Genomic DNA, 19,772 nt, shown 5'->3' with positions numbered 1-19,772 from the left:
GAGTAATGGCTGCCTGCTAATCCCACTCTGTTACATAATCTTATGTAGGTGAGGTCCCTGGAGTAGTTGTATTCATAGAGATGGAAAGCAGACGGTGGCTGCCAGGGGCTGGGGAGGGAGGATCAGGAGTTAGTGTTTAAGAGGTGCAGATTTTCTCAAGATGAATCCCGTGGATGGATGGTGCTGGCAGCCATACAACTTGTGGATGTACTTAGCACCACTGAGCTGTAAAAATGGTTAGGGTGGTAAATTTTATGTGTATTCACCACATAATTATATATATGTATAACTGTTGTTGCAGTAAGAGAGTGCCCGACTTGTTTCTGATTCCAGTCGAGGCGTAAAACCAGTTATAAACAGAGTTGTGATACACTGGGCCACTTCTCTTTGGTCACCAAGGTTTCATTTTTTAGGATTCCTACGCGAGCTATGACGTCAATGGCAACGATTACGATCCGTCTCCACGGTACGATGCCAGCAACGAGAATAAGTACGTCCTGTGTCACCTGCCTGACCCCTACTTGCTTCTTTCTCTGTTGCTGTCCCCGCACATGGTGGAGCCAGCCCACATGGGGACACTGGGCCGGAGACAGGCTGGGGGCAGCTCTCTGCCTCCTGGTGGGGTCTGGGGCTGACCACCAGGAGCCAGCCCCACACCGCCTTCCAGGCTCACAGGCTCAGTGGGTCTGGCCCCTTCCTGTGGGCTGTCTACTCTGCTGGTCAGCTGCAGTGGATGTTGGGCCAGCATTGTTCCTGTTTGCAACATTGTTGGAATATCTCCTGGTCTGCACAGCCAGCTGTGTCCAGATCACAATGTATTCTCTCGGATCACTCGGTCAGCACCCAAGCCTTCTTGACCCTGTCTTTGACCTCACAGAGGCAGTGGCGGAGGCCCATGTGATGCTGGGGCTGGCTGTGTGGCTCTGTGCAAGTGGGGTGACCTTGCTGAGTCTCAGTGTCAGAGAAGTCTTGTGTCCTGATGTTTCCTCCTCCGAGGGCTGGGGGCAGGGGTGAGATGACGGGTGAGGGACACACCATTACTGTTCGGTCATTGAGACTTGTGAAAGAGGGAGTGCGGGTGGTCTGGAGAGACTGGGGGACTTGGCACCATTGGTAGCAGCCCTGGGGGTGATGTCCAGTTTCCCAAACTTGCCTGGGCGCTCCTGTCCGGTGTCTGGCCAGACCTTCCTCCATCAGCCGGCCCTGTGCACTGGCTCGTCCCCTTCTTCCAGAAGTGTTTAGAGGACGGTGGAAGCCCTTTCTTCCTTTCCTCTGCTGACACGAGGCCTGCAAGGTGTGTCCTCCTTAGCGTTCCCTGTTTCAGTCCATTTGATGCTGAGGTTGGAGTCCCGGTGCCCCAAGGGAGCCCTGCAGTAAGGCTCAGCCAGTGGAGGCAGTCAGCGGGCTGGCCGCAGTGCTCCTGGCGCCTGTGGAGGCCTGGCCTCGTGTCCCAGGTTCCCTTTCTACTCCATGGCCACCACGCTGGGGCTGCAGGGCGCAGCGGGCAGGGAGGGACCAGCCAGATGCGGCGTGGTGAGTCCTGAGTGGGACCCTGGGCCCATGACTCAGGGACAGCCCCAGCTGCAGGCACACATGGTCCAGAGTTTGGACGGAGGGAGGGCTGCCCCGGGGGCTGACAGTTGGACCCAGAACTGGCTTTAAAGGTGGTTTTGATTCTGAATCAGTGATTCTCATCTCTGACGGACCTTCTCAGAGATGTGCCTGCTATGGGTGGCAGAGTGAGGTCATTACTGAGGAGAGTGCTGACCTCGGGTCACCTCTTCCTATTCCACCTACTGCTGTTGAGTGTTCCGTGTCCAGCCCTCCTCCTTGCCCTCTGCTGGAATGGCCGTGGAAAGGTGTGTGGGGGGAGGGGTCTGCCCAGGGTGAGCTCGGGGCAGGGAGAGGGCTCAGGGGACAGAACCTAAGCCTTTGTTTGTTCTTATTTCATCTCTGCAGCCAGGCCGGCATCCGCACTGTGCTGTCAGTCAAGGGGACGCAGAGCCTGGGGGGTGGGATACGGAGGCCATGGGTGCCCAACAGAGCCCAAGCCTGATACAGGTGCATCACATCTGCAGGGCAGCCTGTGGGGCACATGGATGGCCCAGCAATGATGGGGAGGGATGGGGGATGGCCTCAGTGTCCCCCCCGCTTAGGGACAATGGCTTTTCTTGCAGGAGGGTCCTGACACGGGGGCGCACGGATGGCCCAGCAGTTATGGGGAGGATTGAGGGAGGACCTCAGCGTCCCCAGCTTAGGGTCCTGATTGCCTTCTCTCCTTCCCGCAGACATGGCACTCGCTGTGCAGGAGAAGTCGCCGCCTCCGCCAACAACTCCTACTGCATTGTAGGGGTTGCATACAATGCCAAGATTGGAGGTGAGGCCCAAGTGCACTGTCGAGGGGCTCAGGCTGGCCTGAGTGCAGGATGCAGTCCCCTGCAGGTCTGGGAAGCTGCATTCCCCATGGTGTTGGACCCAGTCGGATCCTGGGCCTCACCTCACACTGCCTGGGGCCTGTAAAGCCTCCATGGGTGCTGGTGTCTGGCCCCTGAGTCACTGCTGTCAAGCTGACTGCTCCAAGAGACCGCTGGGTCCTGCTGCTGGCCTTCCCAGGCTTGCCAATCACTCTCCCAGCAGGATTTATGGTTTTCACCTGAGAGGAAGCCTAACCTTGGCCCCAACTCCTGCTGTAGCCTCCTGGCCCACTGTACCTGCCCCTCAGCTTTAGCCAGAGGACATTTGTCACAGTGACCCGCAGACATGCCTGGTCTCCCCTGTTAATCATGGACTTGTAGCATTCACATCACCCCAAAAGCCTCCCTGCCTCCCTTTTGGGTCGTCCACCCATGACTTACAGTTGCCCACACCCAACTGTGCTTCCATGGAGGCTCTCGAAGCTGGATGCTCCCACCTTATTCTCCAGGGGGTCAGCCTTCCAGGGCTCTGTAGGGAACACTACCTGACCTGGTACTATTTTCCTCATTGGAGAGTCAGGCTTCTCTTGTTAGCATGGGGCTTTAAGAGCAGAGAGTCACGCAGCTTCCTCTCACCTCCCCCGCCCAAGCCTGGCAGTTGGTCATTTCAGAATGGCAGAGGGTCATTCAGCATGTTCTCTGCAGTGTCTCGTAGGTGCATGTGGCTGAACTGGCACTGAGCAGGTGTGTGCCGGGCCTGAACAGTCCCTGACCGTCCACTTTGCCTCGGGGCACTGTGTCCTCACCTGTGGCTCTGGCCCTCAGTTTGGAAGTGCTCATATGCACGCCAGTGGCTGTGCTGGGTGCCTCTTTCCCATGGCATGGCCTTCTCTGCTGCTTTTCCTTTATGAAGGGGCCGTAGCTCTTTCAGCTCTATGATGAGCAGTGAAAGGTGGGGAGGTTGGGCCAGAGGTTCTGTGGGTCACTCAGTCCTTGGGGAGCTTCTTGAGTTTTGAGAAAAGGCTCCCCAGCTTTCACTTAATGAGGACTCTCCACCTGCCCTCTCCCTGGAAACCTTGGAAGTGGCTGGGACTTGTCAGTCTGTGACATCATTAACCACCAAGAGCATGTCCTGCAGAGAACAGATCAGAGGACTGTCACCTGACCTCACTCCATCATGGACAGTTCTTTTATGTTGAGATGTGTAAGGTCTCCCTGGAGCCTTTGGTGAGTGAAGACCCATGAAAAGTCTACCTGACTGATCTGGATACCAGTTGAATTCCCACCACCCACTGCCTCTGTGTCCTGGGACAATGGGTGTAAACTCTGTGTGATCAGGAGTGGGGTTGCCATGGAGAAGGGGTTGGGGTATTGGCATTGACCCAGGGAACCTATGACAGCCATGTCTCCAGAGCTGCTGCACATAGCATCAGCCTCTCCACCCTCTTCCCAACCCTCCCTCCAAGCCCACCCTGGACAGGGAGCCTTCAGGCACCCTAACACAGCTTCCCTCTCCATGTGCTGACACAAAGTGGGGAACTTCTCTGAGACATCCTGGTGTGTCCATGAGCTCTACCTTTTTATATCTTTTCTATTTCTAAAGTTGTTCAAGAGATTAAAGTGTATAGCCTAACTCACTCCAATCTACGTGGAGTTAATATTATACAACTTCATGTATAGTATATAAATCTAAAACATTACTTGAGTTCACACTTAGTGTCATCTTTTATGCTGTTGTTTTCATGTTTTCATATTTTATAAACCCAGTGTTTATTCTTGCTGTAAACAGTTGGCTTGTGAAAAGAAATATACTTACCTACATGTTTACCATTCCTTATTTTCTAGCTTCATATTCCTTCTGTCTGGTTTCAATTTTTCTCCAGCCAGAGAATTTCTTTTACTGCTTTAGTATTTCTTGAAGTGTAGGTATGCTGGTGAGAAATCACCTCAGCTTTTATCTGAATTTCATCTTCTTTGAAAGAATATTTGGTGAACATAGAATCCCGGGGTGACATGGTTCTCTCTCAGCCCTTTAAAGATGCTGTTCCATTGTCACTGGCATTCACTGTTTCTGATGATGAGTTGGTTGTCATCCTTACTGTTGTTCCTCTCTATGTAATGTGAGTTGTTTTTCTGGCTACTTTTATTTATTCAGAGGAAATATTTAGTAAATATTTCATTATTTGCCTTTATTTATTTAGTATTTTTTTTCCCATCTATGCTTTGTTTATGATGACTCTGATGGCCCTTGGTGTAATTTCTTTCATAGTTATCCCACTTGGGGCTTGCTGTGCTTCTTAGTGGGTTGTTTGTTTATTCTTTCTTTTTCTAAATGAAGTTTGGAAAATTTTCTGTCAATGTTTCTTTAAATATTTTTTGCAGTCCTGTTTTCTCTCCTCTTCGGGCACCAGTTATAGCTGTTATATTGCTTGATATATCTCACAGGTTAAAGCTGTATTCATTTTTTTAATCTTTTTTTTCATGTGTGCTTCAGATTTGATCATTTCTTTTGCACTGTTTTCTTCAAGTTCACCAATCCTGCCTTTTGTTGTGTCCAATCCATTGTTATTTCCACCCAATGATTTTTTTCCTTTTTCTTTCCTACTCAAATATTGTGCTTTTCTGTTCTTTGATGTCCATGTGGCTATTTTTTTCACTATTTCCAAATCTTTTCTGACATTCTCTTTCTCTTCATCCATTATCCCTATATTTTATTTTGGATTCTTTAACATATTTATGAGTTTTTTTTTTTTTACAGTCTTTTGTACTGATTCCAATAGCTTGGTCATATATGGTTATGTTTCTCTTTTTAAAATTGAAGTGTAGTTGATTTACAGTGTTTCAGGTGTACATCAAAGTGGTTCATATGTGTAATATATATACATGTATCTTCAGATTTTTTCCATTATAGATTATTACAAAATGTTGAAGATAGTGTTGTATAGTATGTCCTTGTTATTTATCTCTTCCATATATAATATGTATCTGTTATTCCAAAATTTAAGTCAGATGAAAACAAATATATGATATCACTTTATGTGGAGTTTATAAAACAGTGATACAAGTGAACTTACCTGCAAAACAGAAACAGACTCACAGACATAGCCACAGACAAGCTTCTGGTTACCAAAGGGGAGTGAGGGATAAATTGGGAACGTGGGTATGTTTCTAATCATTGATTTTTCTTTTTACAATGTGCAACATACTCCTGTTTCTTTGCACATGTCTAGTAATTTTTTATTGTACCCTGGACATTGTTCCACTATATTGTAGGGACTCTTGATTCTATTATCCCTGAATACAATTGAGTGTTGTTCTTGCTGTCAGTTCAATTTTTTATTTTGTAATGACTCATCTGTTCTGATTTGCCCTTCTCCTTAGAGGAAATCCTTTAGCTCAAGAACAGTCTTTACTCTTAGATGTTATTATTGTTCAGTCGCTAAGGATAGTGTGACTCTTTTAGTATTTCAGTGGAAACACTGAAGCATTTAACCAGTATTTCTAAGTTAGCAAGGTTCAAGCTTCAAGTTGACTGCAGTGCCCCTGCAGTGGCAGCAGCTGGAGTATCTGCTCACTCATTCAACCTCCCCCTATTCCTCTCTACCTGGGCTTCTTAGAGACTTGCCCAGGTGTGCTCCATGCAGGGCTTAGTTGAATATCTGAGGGAAGTTTATGTATGTCTTCTTCTCTAGCTCTCTGCTTTCTAGGATTTCTCTCAATTTCCAGCTTCTCTAATAGTTCCAGACTCAATCCCACAGCTCCCTAGTAGAATAAGATTGCATTTTCCTGATTGAGTTCTAGCTTCTCTGTATTCAGAGACATGAGTAGTTCCCTCAGAGGAAAAGTGTTATAAATCTGCATCATACCTGGTATGGTTGCTCTTTTAAGAAGTGAATCACCTGCTTCTGCCTTCTTCTGGTTGCTTTCCAATGCCCTTAAAAAATTATTGTTTTCTTAAGTCTTTAGTCCAGAGTTTATAATTATTAATTTTAAAAGAGTTAGTGTGATAGAAGCTACTCTGCCTTTATTGGAACTAACACTTGTGGTTTCTATTTCTTTACCAAATAGATGGTGTATTCCCTGGTGGCTCAGATGGTAAAGAATCCACCTGCAATGCAGGATACCTGGGTTTAATCCCTGGGTTGGGAAGATCTCCTGGAGGAGGGCATGGCAACCCACTCCAATATTATTGCCTGGAGAATCCCCATGAACAGAGGAGCCTGGCAGGCTCCATGGGGTCACAAAGAGTCAGACATGACTGAGTGACTAAGCACAATGCAGCACATTGCTACATGGTAGTTACTCCAGCAAACATTTGTGATCTAACAGAAGACAGTGGATTAACTAAGTGATTCCAGCTGAGGGTCATTCATGAGGTTGGCTGTGATTGTCATCTGAGGGCTCGCTGGTGGCTGGAGTATCTACTTCCAGGACAGGTCACTTATTTGGCTGTTGGCTAGAGTCCTCCATCCCCTCCTGACTGTTGGCAGGAGGCCTAGCTTCCTCCTCTTGTGTACTCTCTGTGGGGTTACCAGAGTGCCTGCGGCATGGTACCTAGCTTCTCTCACTGCAGGTGATTCAGAGAACCAGCAGGAAGCAGCAGTGCTTTTTATGACATGGTCTTAGAAGTCATACATGATCAGTTCAGGCACACTCTGTTCTTTAGAAATGAACCCAACATATACTCAAGAGGAGAGACATTAGGCTGCATCTGTTGAATGAAAAAGTGTCAAAGAATTGTGGATATGGTTTAAAATCACCACAGATGGGCTCCTAAAAATTTACTATATATTTATACAAATGGAGTAATTTTTTTCTACCAACTTTCTTTGTAGAATTAGTGTTTCTTACATGTTTTATCACAGGAAAATAAATGGAATAAAAAGTGGCACTGTCCAAATTATGTCTTTAAAATAGTATGCTTGCTTGCTAACAAGTCAAAATAACTCCACAATGTATGTAATCCTTTATCAAAGTGCAGAGGAGGACAAGGAAGGTAAAATATCATCTGGAACCTTGTGAAAACAGAAATAACCAGTACTTACTGAGTTCTATCTACATCATAGGCACTGATGAGGTGTCTGTGTGTAGTGTCTTACATAATCTCTACAGAGCACTCTGTCATTGATGCTGCTTTTGTCCTCATTTCACAGATGAGGGACAGCCAGCTTTTAGCCTCTACTCTTTTACAAAAATGCAATGCAGGAGACCTGGGTTTGATCCCTGGGTCAGGAAGATCCCCTGAGAAGGAAATGGCAACCCACTCCAGTATTCTTGCCTGGAGAATCCCATGAGCAGAGAAGCATGGCGGGTTAGAGTGCATGGCATCACAAAGAGTCAGATACAACTTAGCGGCTGACGCTAAACCTTTAAACCATATTTACTAAGTGTGGATAGATGGATGAATGGATGGATGGATGATAATATTGTTTTTTTTTAACTTTTGATTGTACCATGCAGATGGTTCCTGAGACATGATGGTTTGACTTAAGATTTTTCAACTTAACCATGATGTGAAAGTGATACATCAAAGTAGAAACCCTAGTTTGAGTTTTGGATTTTGCTCTTTTTTGGAGCTAGCAATATTCCATACGGAATTCTCTCACGGTGCTGGGCAGTGGGAGCCTTGACTTCTTGTCAGTCACAGAGTCGCAAGGGTAAACAGCTGTACATGTACAACCATTGTGTCTTCACTTTCGGTACAGTATTCAGTAAATTACAGGAGATATTCAATGCTTTATTATAAAATAAGCTTTGCCATAGGTGATTTGCCTGACTATAGGCTAATGTTAGTGTTTTGAAAATGTTCAAGGAAGGCTGGGTAAGCTATGATGTTTGTTGGGTAGGTATATTAAATGCATTTTTTACTTAAACCTGTCCTAAGTTGAGAACATTTTATGAGAATGTAACCCTATCGTAAGTCAAGGAATATCTGTACTTGTATTTAGTAAAATATACTGTTTAATTTTATGTAAACTTAATACGAGAGAAACCAAGTGAAACTGAGTATTTCTGAACTTAGATTTAATTTTATGTTTAATTGTATTTGTTTAGTGTTTAACTTTATGCTTGCTTTATTTGATTTATGTGCATTGAATAGAAGAAAAAGAAATCAGCTTAAGGGGAAGAAATTGCTTAACTTCATATAAATATTTCCTTATGTGAAGAAATGACATTTTCTCAAATATCTCTCTTTAAAAAAAAAAAAAAAAAAAGAAGTCCCAAGATTGTGACAGCCTTTAAAGATGCCAGGGTTAATTTTTTGTTGTTACATATATTTCCCATACTGAGTAATTAGCATTCACTTCAGCTTGTTCTCACTTCACCCCACACCTCAATTTTAGTTCTTTTTTTAAATATTGTTTTTACATTGTCAAGGTTCAATATTGGTCATCTGTCATTATGATTCTCACAGTTTTTTAGTCTTCGGTCCCCACCATCATTTTCAGTACAGGCTTTTCACTCCTGAGTAATTTAATTTGATTCATCTCTTAACTCACTGGACTTTGCCACCGATTAGCTTTTTCAGGCTGGAGGAGGGCATAGCAGCCCCTCCCATAGTCTTGCCTGGAGAATCCCACGGACAGAGGAGCCTGCTGGGCTACAGTCCATAGGGTCACAAAGGGTTGGACATGACTGAAGCAACTTAGCACATACACAACTTTTCCAAGAAAGGCTAACAGGTGCTATTATCTTTCATCTTTAGGAAGTTCTGAAGGTGGCCTTTGCACCTGAGTTATACCTTCAATGTATACAGCCTTATGGAACTTGATAAACATCACCTGCTTGTCTTCTGGGTCCACTGTTGCTTGGGAAAGTTTGAAGTCAGCCTAAATCCTTCTCCTTGTAGGTGACTTGACTTTGGGACTTGGATTGTTGTTGCTCTTCAGTTGCTAAGTCATGTCGAACTCCTTGTGACCCCATGGACTGCAGCACACCAGGCTTCTGTCTTTCACTATTTCCTGGAGTTTACTCAAACTCATGTCCATTGAGTTGATGATGCCATCCAACCATCTCATCCTCTGTCATCCCCTTCTCCTTCTGCCCTCAATCTTTCCAGCATCAGGGTCTTTTCCAATGAGTCAGCTCTTCGCATGAGGTAGCCAAAGTATTAGAGTCCCAGCCTCAGCACAGTCCCTCCAGTGAGTACTGAGGGTGGGTGAGTCTCCTTTACCCTGGAAGTCCAGCCCCTGAGGGGCTACCTCTGGCTGAGGCTTCTGCAGCAGCTGTTCCAGGGATGCAACATCCTGGAAAAGATCTGAGTGTTTTCAATATTAGGCAAATTTTCTTCTGTTATGATTTTTGAATATTTTTAGCTACATATGTTCAGTCTTATGCTTCTTGTGAACCACTTATATATGTATCAGATCTCTATTTCCTAGTTTCTGTATCTCTTTCTGTTCATATTTAATTTAATTCTTTTCTATTTTTTTTTTCTTAGTTTTTATCCAACTCTTCTTCTACGTCTCTGTTTAACCAGTGCCTTCTTTTCCCCACACTTTTACTAGTGTGGCTTTCATTTCTGAAGATGTTGAGCTGTCTCCATCTGTTTCTTTCCTCAGGGTAACACAATTTGGTCTCCTTTTGTCTTATTTTCTCTTCATTGAATTCTTGTGTCTCTTTGACCCCTTGATTCATGGAGAAATCATGTTTTATTTAAATTTTGGATACGATGGAACAATGCTTGCTTATACTTCTCATCATTTTCTTCCCTTGTCATGCCCCCTTTTCCCTTGTGTTTTGCAGCATTGTTGCGGAGGTGTCAGGCTAGTCACTTTCTGGTTTTAATCAGTGACTGGCTGGAGAAGATCAAGGTCTTTCTTCCTAGGCTAGTAAGATGCTAAAACAGAAAGGAAGAGAAGTGGGGCATGAGCTGGGCTGGAGGCACTGTGGACCGGGTCATCCTCTCCTGCCAGTCCAGTGCCTCTTAGAGGCCCCTCCGCTCTCCAGGGAAGTAGCATCAATTCATCACATGCTGACTCAGCAGGAATGCAGCAGTGCTGATGATCACTTTTTCTCCTATGACAAATCAGGCCACAGAAACTGCCTGTTCTTGGAAAGTTGATGTGTCTGTCTGATTCCTGGTCAGACATCACTGTTTTCTGAAATAATGGACATTTAGATGGCTTTTCATCTTGGCTATAAGAGCAGTGCAGTAGCAAAGAAATAGACTCCCCCAGCCACGCATGCACCAGTCTTATGCCCCTCAAGTGCATCAGTACTTTGTGAGGAATTACATACCCTTGGGAATCATGGAGGCAGGTGTCATCTTTTTTGTTTTCAGAGAGGAGAGTGGATCACTCCTGCTTGTTTAGCTGAAAGTCCCAAACTTTCATTTTAGACACATTTTAATTTTTTTAAAGTTGTGGAGCTATCCGTTGATGACTTTTACCATTTTTTGTATGTAGTGTTTCAGTTAAAATCTGTTTAAAATTTTTATGATGTTGTATTTGTAATCTTCCCTTTCAATGCTTGGGTTTTGGATTTTGCTTAGAAAACCCAAGGTAATAAATTTGTTTTATATTTTGTCTAGAAATTTCGCTTCAGAATAGTTCATCTTGAAACCTTCATGGTTTTGTCTTTTCTGTTAAGCTTTTTAATCCATTTACAATTTATTTCTGTGAATGTTGTGGAGAACTCTGACTTTGCTTTTCTCCAGTATTAATGTTTAGTGATCTCTGCATGCCACCCTTATCATATACTAAATTCCCGGTGTATATTGGATCCTTCATCATGTTTCATTATTCTATTTGTTTTTAATCCCTAAATAATATTTCCTTTTAAAGTATAGTTTAAGAGGATTTTTTGATAACTGATAGGATAATTTTTTTCTTAAAGTTTTTTTTTTTAAATTTCTTGGCTATTCTTGCACATTTTCTCTTTCAGATGAACTTGAGAATCTACTTATCAAGTTTCATAAAAAATCCTGTTGGGAATTTGATTGGGATTACATGGAAATTATAGATTTATTGGGGGAGAATTGGCATCTTTACAATAATGAGTCTTCCCACCCAGAAACATGGTATGTTTTTGTTTATTCAGGTCTTTGACATCATTTAAAATAGTTTTATCATTGTCCTCATTTTGATTCTATGCATTTCTTGTTAGGTTCATATCTAGGTTGATTTTTTTAAAAATTGCATTGCTAATTGGTTATTATTGAAATGGATATAGAAAAGTTATTGATTTTTGTGTGTCAGTTTGTTAAATCTTGCCACCTTAATGAACTATATTGGTGCTATTATTTTTTATTCTCTTGGCTTTTCTGCTGCTGCTGCTGCTAAGTCGCTTCAGTCATGTCCGACTCTGTGCGACCCCGTAGACAGCAGCCCACTAGGCTCTGCCATCCCTGGGATTCTCCAGGCAAGAACACTGGAGTGGGTTGCCATTTCCTTCTCCAATGCATGAAGGTGAAAAGTGAAAGTGAAGTTGCTCAGTCGTGTCCAACTCTTAGTGACCCCGTGGACTGCCGCCTACCAGGCTCCTCCGTCCATGGAATTTTCCAGGCAAGAGTACTGGAGTGGGGTGCCATTGCCTTCTCCCTAGACAGGTGTAAATAAAAGCTGTCTATAAATAATGGTTTTTCTCTCTGTAATAGTTAACACTTTATCTCCTTAATAACTGTCATTTCTTTCCCATGTCTTATTTCAACATATCAGAACTTCCAATGAATAATAATTGTTTATAGGTTTTGTTGTTTGTTTCTGACACATACAGGAATGTTCCTAGTGTTAACACCATTTGTAGGCACCTTCTATAGCTTTCCTCATGTTCCTCTTGATTAAATTAAGTAAATTTTCATATTTCTAGCTTCTAAGAGTATTGATCAGGATGGATGTTGAATTTTATTACATGTTTTTTAAGAAAGCATTTAGTAAGGTGATTTTATTGTTTTTCAACTTTACTGTTTAATCTGTTTAATGTAGTAATTGCAGTAATACATTTCTTAATATTGGAAATTTCATCCTTTCATTCTTGTAATGCGTTTTATTTGATTATGACCATTAGTTTTTGGGCTTCCCTGGTGGCCCAGACAGTGAAGAATCTAGCAGCGTGCGAGACCTAGGTTCTGTGCTGCATTCAATTGTTAATATTTTATGCATGGATTTTGCATCTTTATTTATAAGATAGATTGAGCTGTTTTTTATGATGTCCCTCACCAGTCTGGGTATAAGAGTCATGCTGATTTCATTGAACGAGTTAGGAAACTTTCTGCCTTTTACTGTACTCTGAAATATTTCATATACTGTGGATATTGCCTGTTCTCTGAAACGTTGGTGGACCTTGTTAATCAGTCTGAGCATTTATGGTGACTCTTTAAAGGGCTGGGTCTGTTCAGGCTTTCTATTTGTCCTCGAGGGAATTTGATAGTTAAACTTCCCTAGAAAATCATCAATCTCCAGATTTTCAAATATATGAGTTAAATTTTATGTTGTATTTTCATAATTAACAAACATATTCTCCATATTTATAGTTATAATTGTTTCTAATCTTATTTGTGGCATCTTGCCCTTTCCTTTGGTCAGACTGGTAAAAATTTGTTATTTCCTACAAAACAGGTTTTTTAAAGAACTAGATTTTTTAAATTGAAATTCAGCTGACATATAACATTATACTAGTTTCAGATGTACAACTTAATGGTTCGATATTTGTATAAGTGCAAAATGATCATAAGTCTAGTTACCATCTGTCACCCCACATGGTTAGGAAATGATTTTTCTTGTCATGAGAACTTTTAAGATTCACTTTTTTTTAGCAGTTTCATATTTGCAGTACAGTATTATTGACTGTATTCACCTTGCTGTGTGTTATATCCCCATAACTTATTTACTTTATACCCAGAAATTTGTACCTCTTGGTCCCCTTCACCCATTTACCCACCATCAGACCCCCTTCCCTCTGGGAACCACCAGTCTCTTTTCTGAGCAGTAGTGGCCCCATTGTCCATGGTTTCGCTTTCTGTGGTTTCAGTTACCCACAGTCAGCTATGGCCTGAAATACTAAGTGGAAAATTCCAGAAATAAACAATTCCTAAGTTTTAAATTACACTCATCTCAGTAGTGTGATGAAATCTTGAGCCAACCCGTTCTGCCTTGCCTGGGACATGAATCATTTCTTTGTGTAGTATGTCCCTGTGTTAGGCACTTAGTGGTCATCTCAGTTATCAAATGGACTGTGGTAGTAACACAGTGCTTGTGTTACTTAATAGTGGCCCAAGCCCGAGAATAGTAATGCTGGCAACTTGGATACACCAAAGAGAGTCCATAAATTGGTTCCAGTAAGTGAAAAGGTGAAAGTTCTTTGCTTAGTAAGGGAACAAAAAAACTTGTATGCTGAGGTTACTGAAATCTATAGTAAGAACGAATCTTCTATCCATGAAATTGTCACGAGGGAAAAATGTGTACTTTTGCTGTTGCATCTCATACTGCAGAGTTTATGACCACAGTGTATGATGAGTGCTTATTTAAGGTGGAAAAGACATTCAGTTTGTATAATAAGATATTTTGAGAGAGAGAACAAGCAAGAGAGACAGACCACCTTAACATAAGTTTTATACTGTGCATTGTTATAATTGTTCTCTTTTATTCTTATTGTTACTTGTTAAAATTGTTAATATTGTCATAGGTAAAAGTATGTATATAAAAGAAAAAGTGTAGGATAAAGATTTCATATTATCCATGGTATCAGGTTCACTTCAAGTCTTGAAATGTATTCCCCACAGATCCTGGGAGATTGTAGTATCTGTGAGGTTTTTTTTTAGATTCAGCATACAGGGTTTGTCTTTTCTCTACCTGGCTCGTTTCACTTAGCACAGTACCTTCAAGGTCCATCCATACTGTTGCAAATGGCAAGATTTCTTTCTTTTTAATGGGTAATCATATATGTCATGTATATATATATACCTCACATCTTATTTATCCATTTATTCATCAGTGGACTCATACGTTATTTCCATGTCTTGGCTATTGTGGGTTACACCGCAGTGAACATCGCAGTTAATGTATCTTTTTGAATTAGGGTTTTCATTTTTGGATAAGTTATCCAGAAGTGGGATAGCTGGACCATATGGTTTGTGTGTGCTAAGTCACTTCAGTTGTGTCCTACTGTTTGCAACCCCAGGGACTGTAGCCCGCCAGGCTCCTTTGTCTGTGGAATTCTCCAGGTGAGAATTCTGGAGTGGGTTGCCATGCCCTCCTCAGGGGATCATATGGTAGTTCTTTTTCCAATTGTTTGAGAAACTGCCATGCTGTTTCCCATAGTGGCTGCACCAATTTACAGTCCTACTAACAGCGCACGAGGAATCCGTTTGCTCCACATCCTCACTAGCACTTGTTGTTTCTTGTCCTTTGCATAATAGCCATTCTGACAGATGTGAGTTGATAGCTTTCTGTGACCTTAGTGTGCATTTCCCTGCTGTTTAGTGACGGAGAAGGCAATGGCAGCCCACTCCAGTACTCTTGCCTGGAAAATCCCATGGACGGAGGAGCCTGGTAGGCTGCAGTCCATGGGGTCACGAAGAGTTGGACACAACTGAGTGACTTCACTTTCACTTTTCACTTTCATGCACTGGAGAAGGAAATGGCAACCCACTCCAGTGTTCTTGCCTGGAGAATCCCAGGGACGGCAGAGCCTGGTGGGCTGCCGTCTATGGGGTCGCACGGAGTCAGACACGACTGAAGCGACTTAGCAGCAGCAGCAGCAGTTTAGTGATGTTAAACATCTTTTCATGTGCCGGTTGGCCATCTGTATGTTTTTTTGGAAAAATGTCAGTTTATATCCTCTTCTCATTTTTTAATCAGATAGATGATTCTAAATGTTTTCTCCAATTCAGGAAGTTGCCCTTTTATTTTGTTGATGGTTTCATTCACTGCACAGAAGCGTTTTAGTTGGATGTGGTTCCGTTTGTTTATTTTTACTTTTGTTGCTGTTGCCTTTGGAGTCAGATTCAAAAAAAATACTACCAGGGGTGATGGCAAGGAGCTTGCCAGCTATGTTTTGTTCTAGGAGTTTTGTAGGTTTAGGTCTTTACATTCATGTTTTTAATCCACTTTGAGTTAATTTTTGTGTATGGTGTGAGATATTTGCCCAGTTTTGTTCTTCAGCATGTGGCTGTCCAGTTTTCCCAATACCATTTATTGAAGAGATTGTCCTGTCTCTGTTGTATATTCTTGCCTCCTTTTTTGTGAATTAATTGACCATATATGCTTGAATTTATTTCTGGGCTTGCTATTCCACTCTGTTGATAAATTGATTTTTTTTTTTTTTTTTTAGCAATTCCATACTATTTTGATTGCTAGAGCTTTGTAATATAGTTTCAAGTCAGGGCACATGATACCTCCAGCTTTATTCTTCCTTTTCATGATAGCTTTGACTTTTACATTTTCATACAAATTAATATTAGTTATTCTAGTCCATGAACATGAATTATCTTTCTCTTTATTTCATCTTCAGTTTCTTTCATTATGTATTATAAGTTTTCAGTGTACAGGTCTTTCACCTCCTTAGTTAAATTTATTCCTAGATGTTTTATTCTTCTTGATGCAATTGTAAATGGTATTCTTAATTTCTCTTCTGATAGTTCCTTGTTAGTGTATATAATGCAACAGATATTTGTATATTAATTTTGTGTTCTGAAACTTTACTGAATTTATTCATTCTCACAGTTTTTTATGAACTCTTTATGGTTTTCTATATATAAAATCACATCATCCAGAACTAGTGATAGTTTTACTTCTTCCTTTCAAATTTATATGCCTTTTATTTCTATTTCCTGCCCAGCTGCTGTGACTGGGACTTCTAGTACTATGTTGAATAAAAGTTGCAAGAGTGGCCATCCTTGTCCTCTAACTGATCTTAAGGAAAAGCTTTCAGCTTGTCACTGTTGAGTGTGGGTGGCTGTGGGCCTGTCATATGTGGCCTTTTTTATGTTGAGGCATAGACCCTCTGAATCCACTTTGTTGAGAGTTTTTATTGTAAATGAATGTGGAATTTTGTCAAATGCTTTTTCTGTATATGTCAAGATCATCATATGATTTTTATCCATCATGTTTTATATTATGTTGACTGATTTGCAGATGTTGAGCCATCCTTGAATATCTAGAATAAATCCCATTCAATCAAGATGCATGGTCCTTTTAATGTATTATTGAATTTGGTTTGCTAATATTTTACTGAGGAGTTTTACATCTAGGTTTGTCAGGAATATTGAACAGTATAATTTTCTTTTTTTGATGTTCTCATCTAGATTTGGTATTAGGGTAGTGCTGGTCTCATAACATGAGATTAGGAACATTCCTTCCTCTTCAATTTTTTTGGAAGAGTTTTGAGAAGAGTAGGTATCAAATCTTCTTCAACTGTTTGGTAGAATTAAACAGTGAAGTCATCTGGTCCTGGGCTTTTGTTTCTTGGGAGTTTTTTGATTACAGATTCAATATTCCTAACAGTGATTGGTCTAACCTAATAGTGATTGGTCTAACCTAGATTGGTCTAGGGTTTTCTAGTTCTTCATGATTCAGTCTTAGAAAATTTTATGTTTCTGGAAGTTATCCATTTCTGCTCGATTGGCCAATTTGTTTATGTATGATTATTAATAGTGGTCTCATGTTATTTTCTGTTTCTTTGATATCAGTTGTGATGCTGCCTTTTTCATTTATGATTTCATTTAAGGCTTTTCTTTTTTTCCCTCAGTGAGTCCAGGTAAATTTCAGTCAGTTTTGTTTATGTTTGTAAATAATCAGTTTTATAGATCTTTTCTGTTATTTTTTTAGTTTCTATTTCATTTATTTCCACTCTGATCTTTGTTATTTCTCCCCTTTTACTAACTTTGGGCTTCATTTCTTACTTTTGAAGTTTCGTCAAATATAAAGTTAGATTGTTATTTGAACGTTTTCTTGTTTCTTGAGGTAGCCTGTATTGCTATAGGTTTCTCTCTTAGAACGACCTATGCTGCATCCCATAGATTTTGTTATGTTGTATTTCCATTTACATTTGTTTCAAGGTATTTAAAAATTTCTGCTTTGATTTCTTCATTGATCCATTGGTTGTTCAGTAGCATGTTTAATGTCTACATATTTGTGATTTTTTCAGTTTCCTTCTTGTGATTGATTTCTAGTTTCATACCATTACTTGATATGACTTCAATTTTAACTTTATTTAGATTTATTTTGTGGCCTAACATATATCCTGGAGAATGCTCCATGTGCACTTGATAAGCGTGTATTTTCTGCTGTTTTTAGATGAACTGTCCTATATTTATCTATTAGGTCCCTCATTTAAACATCATTTAAGTCTGATATTACCTTATTAATTTTCTATCTGGATGCTCTATCCGTTGATGTAGGTGTGGTATTAAAGTCCCCTACTAGTATTGTATTGCTGTCAATTTCTCACTTTAGGTCTGTTGATATTTGCTTTATATAAGTAGGTGCTCCTATGTTGGATACATTCACACTTACAAATGTTGTATCTTATTGTCTGTTTGCCCCCTTTGTCATTGCTTGATCCTCATCTTTATCTTTTATTACAGACTTTATTTTAAAGTCTGTTTTCTCTGATATCAGTAGAGCTACCCCAGGTTTATTTTTATTTCCCTTTATATGAAGAATGCTTTTCTGTCTCTTCACTTTCAGTCAGTGTCTGACCTTACATCTAAGGTGAGTCTCTTATAGGCGGCATATAGTTGATTCTTGGTTGTTGTTGTGTATTCATTCAACTACTATGTCTTTTGATTGGAAAATTTAGTGTATTTAAAGTAATTATTGATAGGTATGTACTTACTGCCATTTTGTTCACTGTTTCCTGACTGTTTTGGAGTTCTGCTTCTTTCTTCTTATCTTGCTCTATTCCCTGTTTTGATGATTTTCTGTATTGTTAGGCTTAGATTCCTTTCTCATTATCTTTTGTATACCTACTGTAGGTTTTTTCTTTGTGATTACCGGGGGACTCATAACAGCCTATCTATATAATAGTCTGTTTTATGTTGATAGCAAGTTAAGTTCGGGTGCATCCTAAAACTATGCATTTTCACTCCGCTCCCCCCTCCACACTGCCACAATGTATGTGTTTGATGTCACTTTTTACGTCTTTAGCTTTTGCTTGTTTAGAGAATTCTTTTATCTCTCCTTCACTTTTGAATGATAAACTTGCTCAATAGAGTATTCTTGGTTGGAAACTTTTTTCTAGCACTTTGAATATATCATGTCACTCCCTTTGGCCTGCAAAGGTTCTGCTGATAGTCTCATGGGGGTTTCCTTGTATACAACAAATTGTTTTTCTCTTGGTGTTTTTAAGATTCTATCTTTAACTTTTGACGTTTTAATTATAATGTGTCTTGGGGTGGGTCTCTTTGGGTTCATCTAATTTAGAGTTCTCTGGGATTCCTGAGGGGCTGTCTGCCTCCTCCTCAGGGTAAAGAAGTTTTCAAACTTCATTTCTTCAGATAAATTTTCTTCCCCCTTTTTTCTCTTTTCTCCTTCTACGTATCCTTTCATTTGAATGTTATTCTGCTTGATGTTGTCCCATAGGTCCCTTAAGCTATCTTTCCTTTGTAAAAATATTATTTTTTCTTTTGCTTCTCTGGGTGAGTTCCACTGCCCTGTCTTCACACTCACAGATCCTTTCTCTGCTTCATCTAGTCTGCTATTGAATCCCTCAAGGGTATTTTTCAGTTAAGTTATTGTGTTCTTTGGCTTCATGACTTCTGTTTGGTGCTTTCTTATATATTCGCTGTCTTTGTTGAAAGTCTCACTGTGTTCATCCATTCTTCTCCCAAGTTTGGTGAGCACTTTTATGACCATAATTTTGAAATTTTAATTTGGTAAATTACTTATCTTTGTTTCATTACAGGTTTTTCTGGACTTTTTATCTTGTCCTTTCATTTGGAACTAATTCTTCTGTTTGCTCATTTTTCTTGATTCTCTGTGTTTGTGTCTATGTGTTAGGAGAAAGAGCTATCTCTCCCAGTCTTGACAGGGTAGCCCCGTGTAGGTGATGAATTTTATCATTTAAACTTGTCCTCATTCTTGGTTGTCTTTTGAACTATCTGTTTGATTGTTCTGGAGATGTTGGCCCCAGAAACACAATCCTCTCTGTCCAGCAGAGCCTACTCTCAAGGGCATCCCATGTGGGGGCTGCATGCACCCACTAGCTTTGGGGGACCGTGGGGTGAGGGGTGCTTGTCTGCTGCCTCTGGTACAGCTATGGCAGCAGTGCAGGAGGACTGACACTTACCCGCCTTCTCTTTTGGGCCATAGCAGCAGCACAGGGGGGCGGGAGGACAGGTGCTAACAGGTTATAGTCAGAGGGCAGAAATGGCACCTGCCAGCTTCCATCCCTGAGAGACACCCAACAGACTTTTGC

General features: G+C 41.0%; 1 protein-coding gene across 3 annotated transcripts in view; it reads left to right on the top strand.

Annotated features, from left to right (window-relative positions):
* The window catches only part of PCSK6 (proprotein convertase subtilisin/kexin type 6), a 165,852-nt gene that overhangs the window by 66,088 nt on the left and 79,992 nt on the right, over positions 1-19,772 (top strand). For all 3 annotated transcript variants that reach the window (XM_043489645.1, XM_043489643.1, XM_043489644.1), the window contains exons 5-6: positions 414-490; positions 2,289-2,377. In XM_043489645.1, the coding sequence (XP_043345580.1) occupies positions 414-490; positions 2,289-2,377 (166 nt within the window). The remainder of the gene's footprint in view (positions 1-413; positions 491-2,288; positions 2,378-19,772) is intronic.

Source organism: Cervus canadensis, chromosome 17 (assembly GCF_019320065.1).
Source record: "Cervus canadensis isolate Bull #8, Minnesota chromosome 17, ASM1932006v1, whole genome shotgun sequence".
Taxonomy (NCBI): Eukaryota; Metazoa; Chordata; class Mammalia; order Artiodactyla; family Cervidae; genus Cervus; species Cervus canadensis.
Note: the sequence above shows the minus strand (reverse complement) of the source record. Positions and strands in the feature narration are given on the sequence as shown.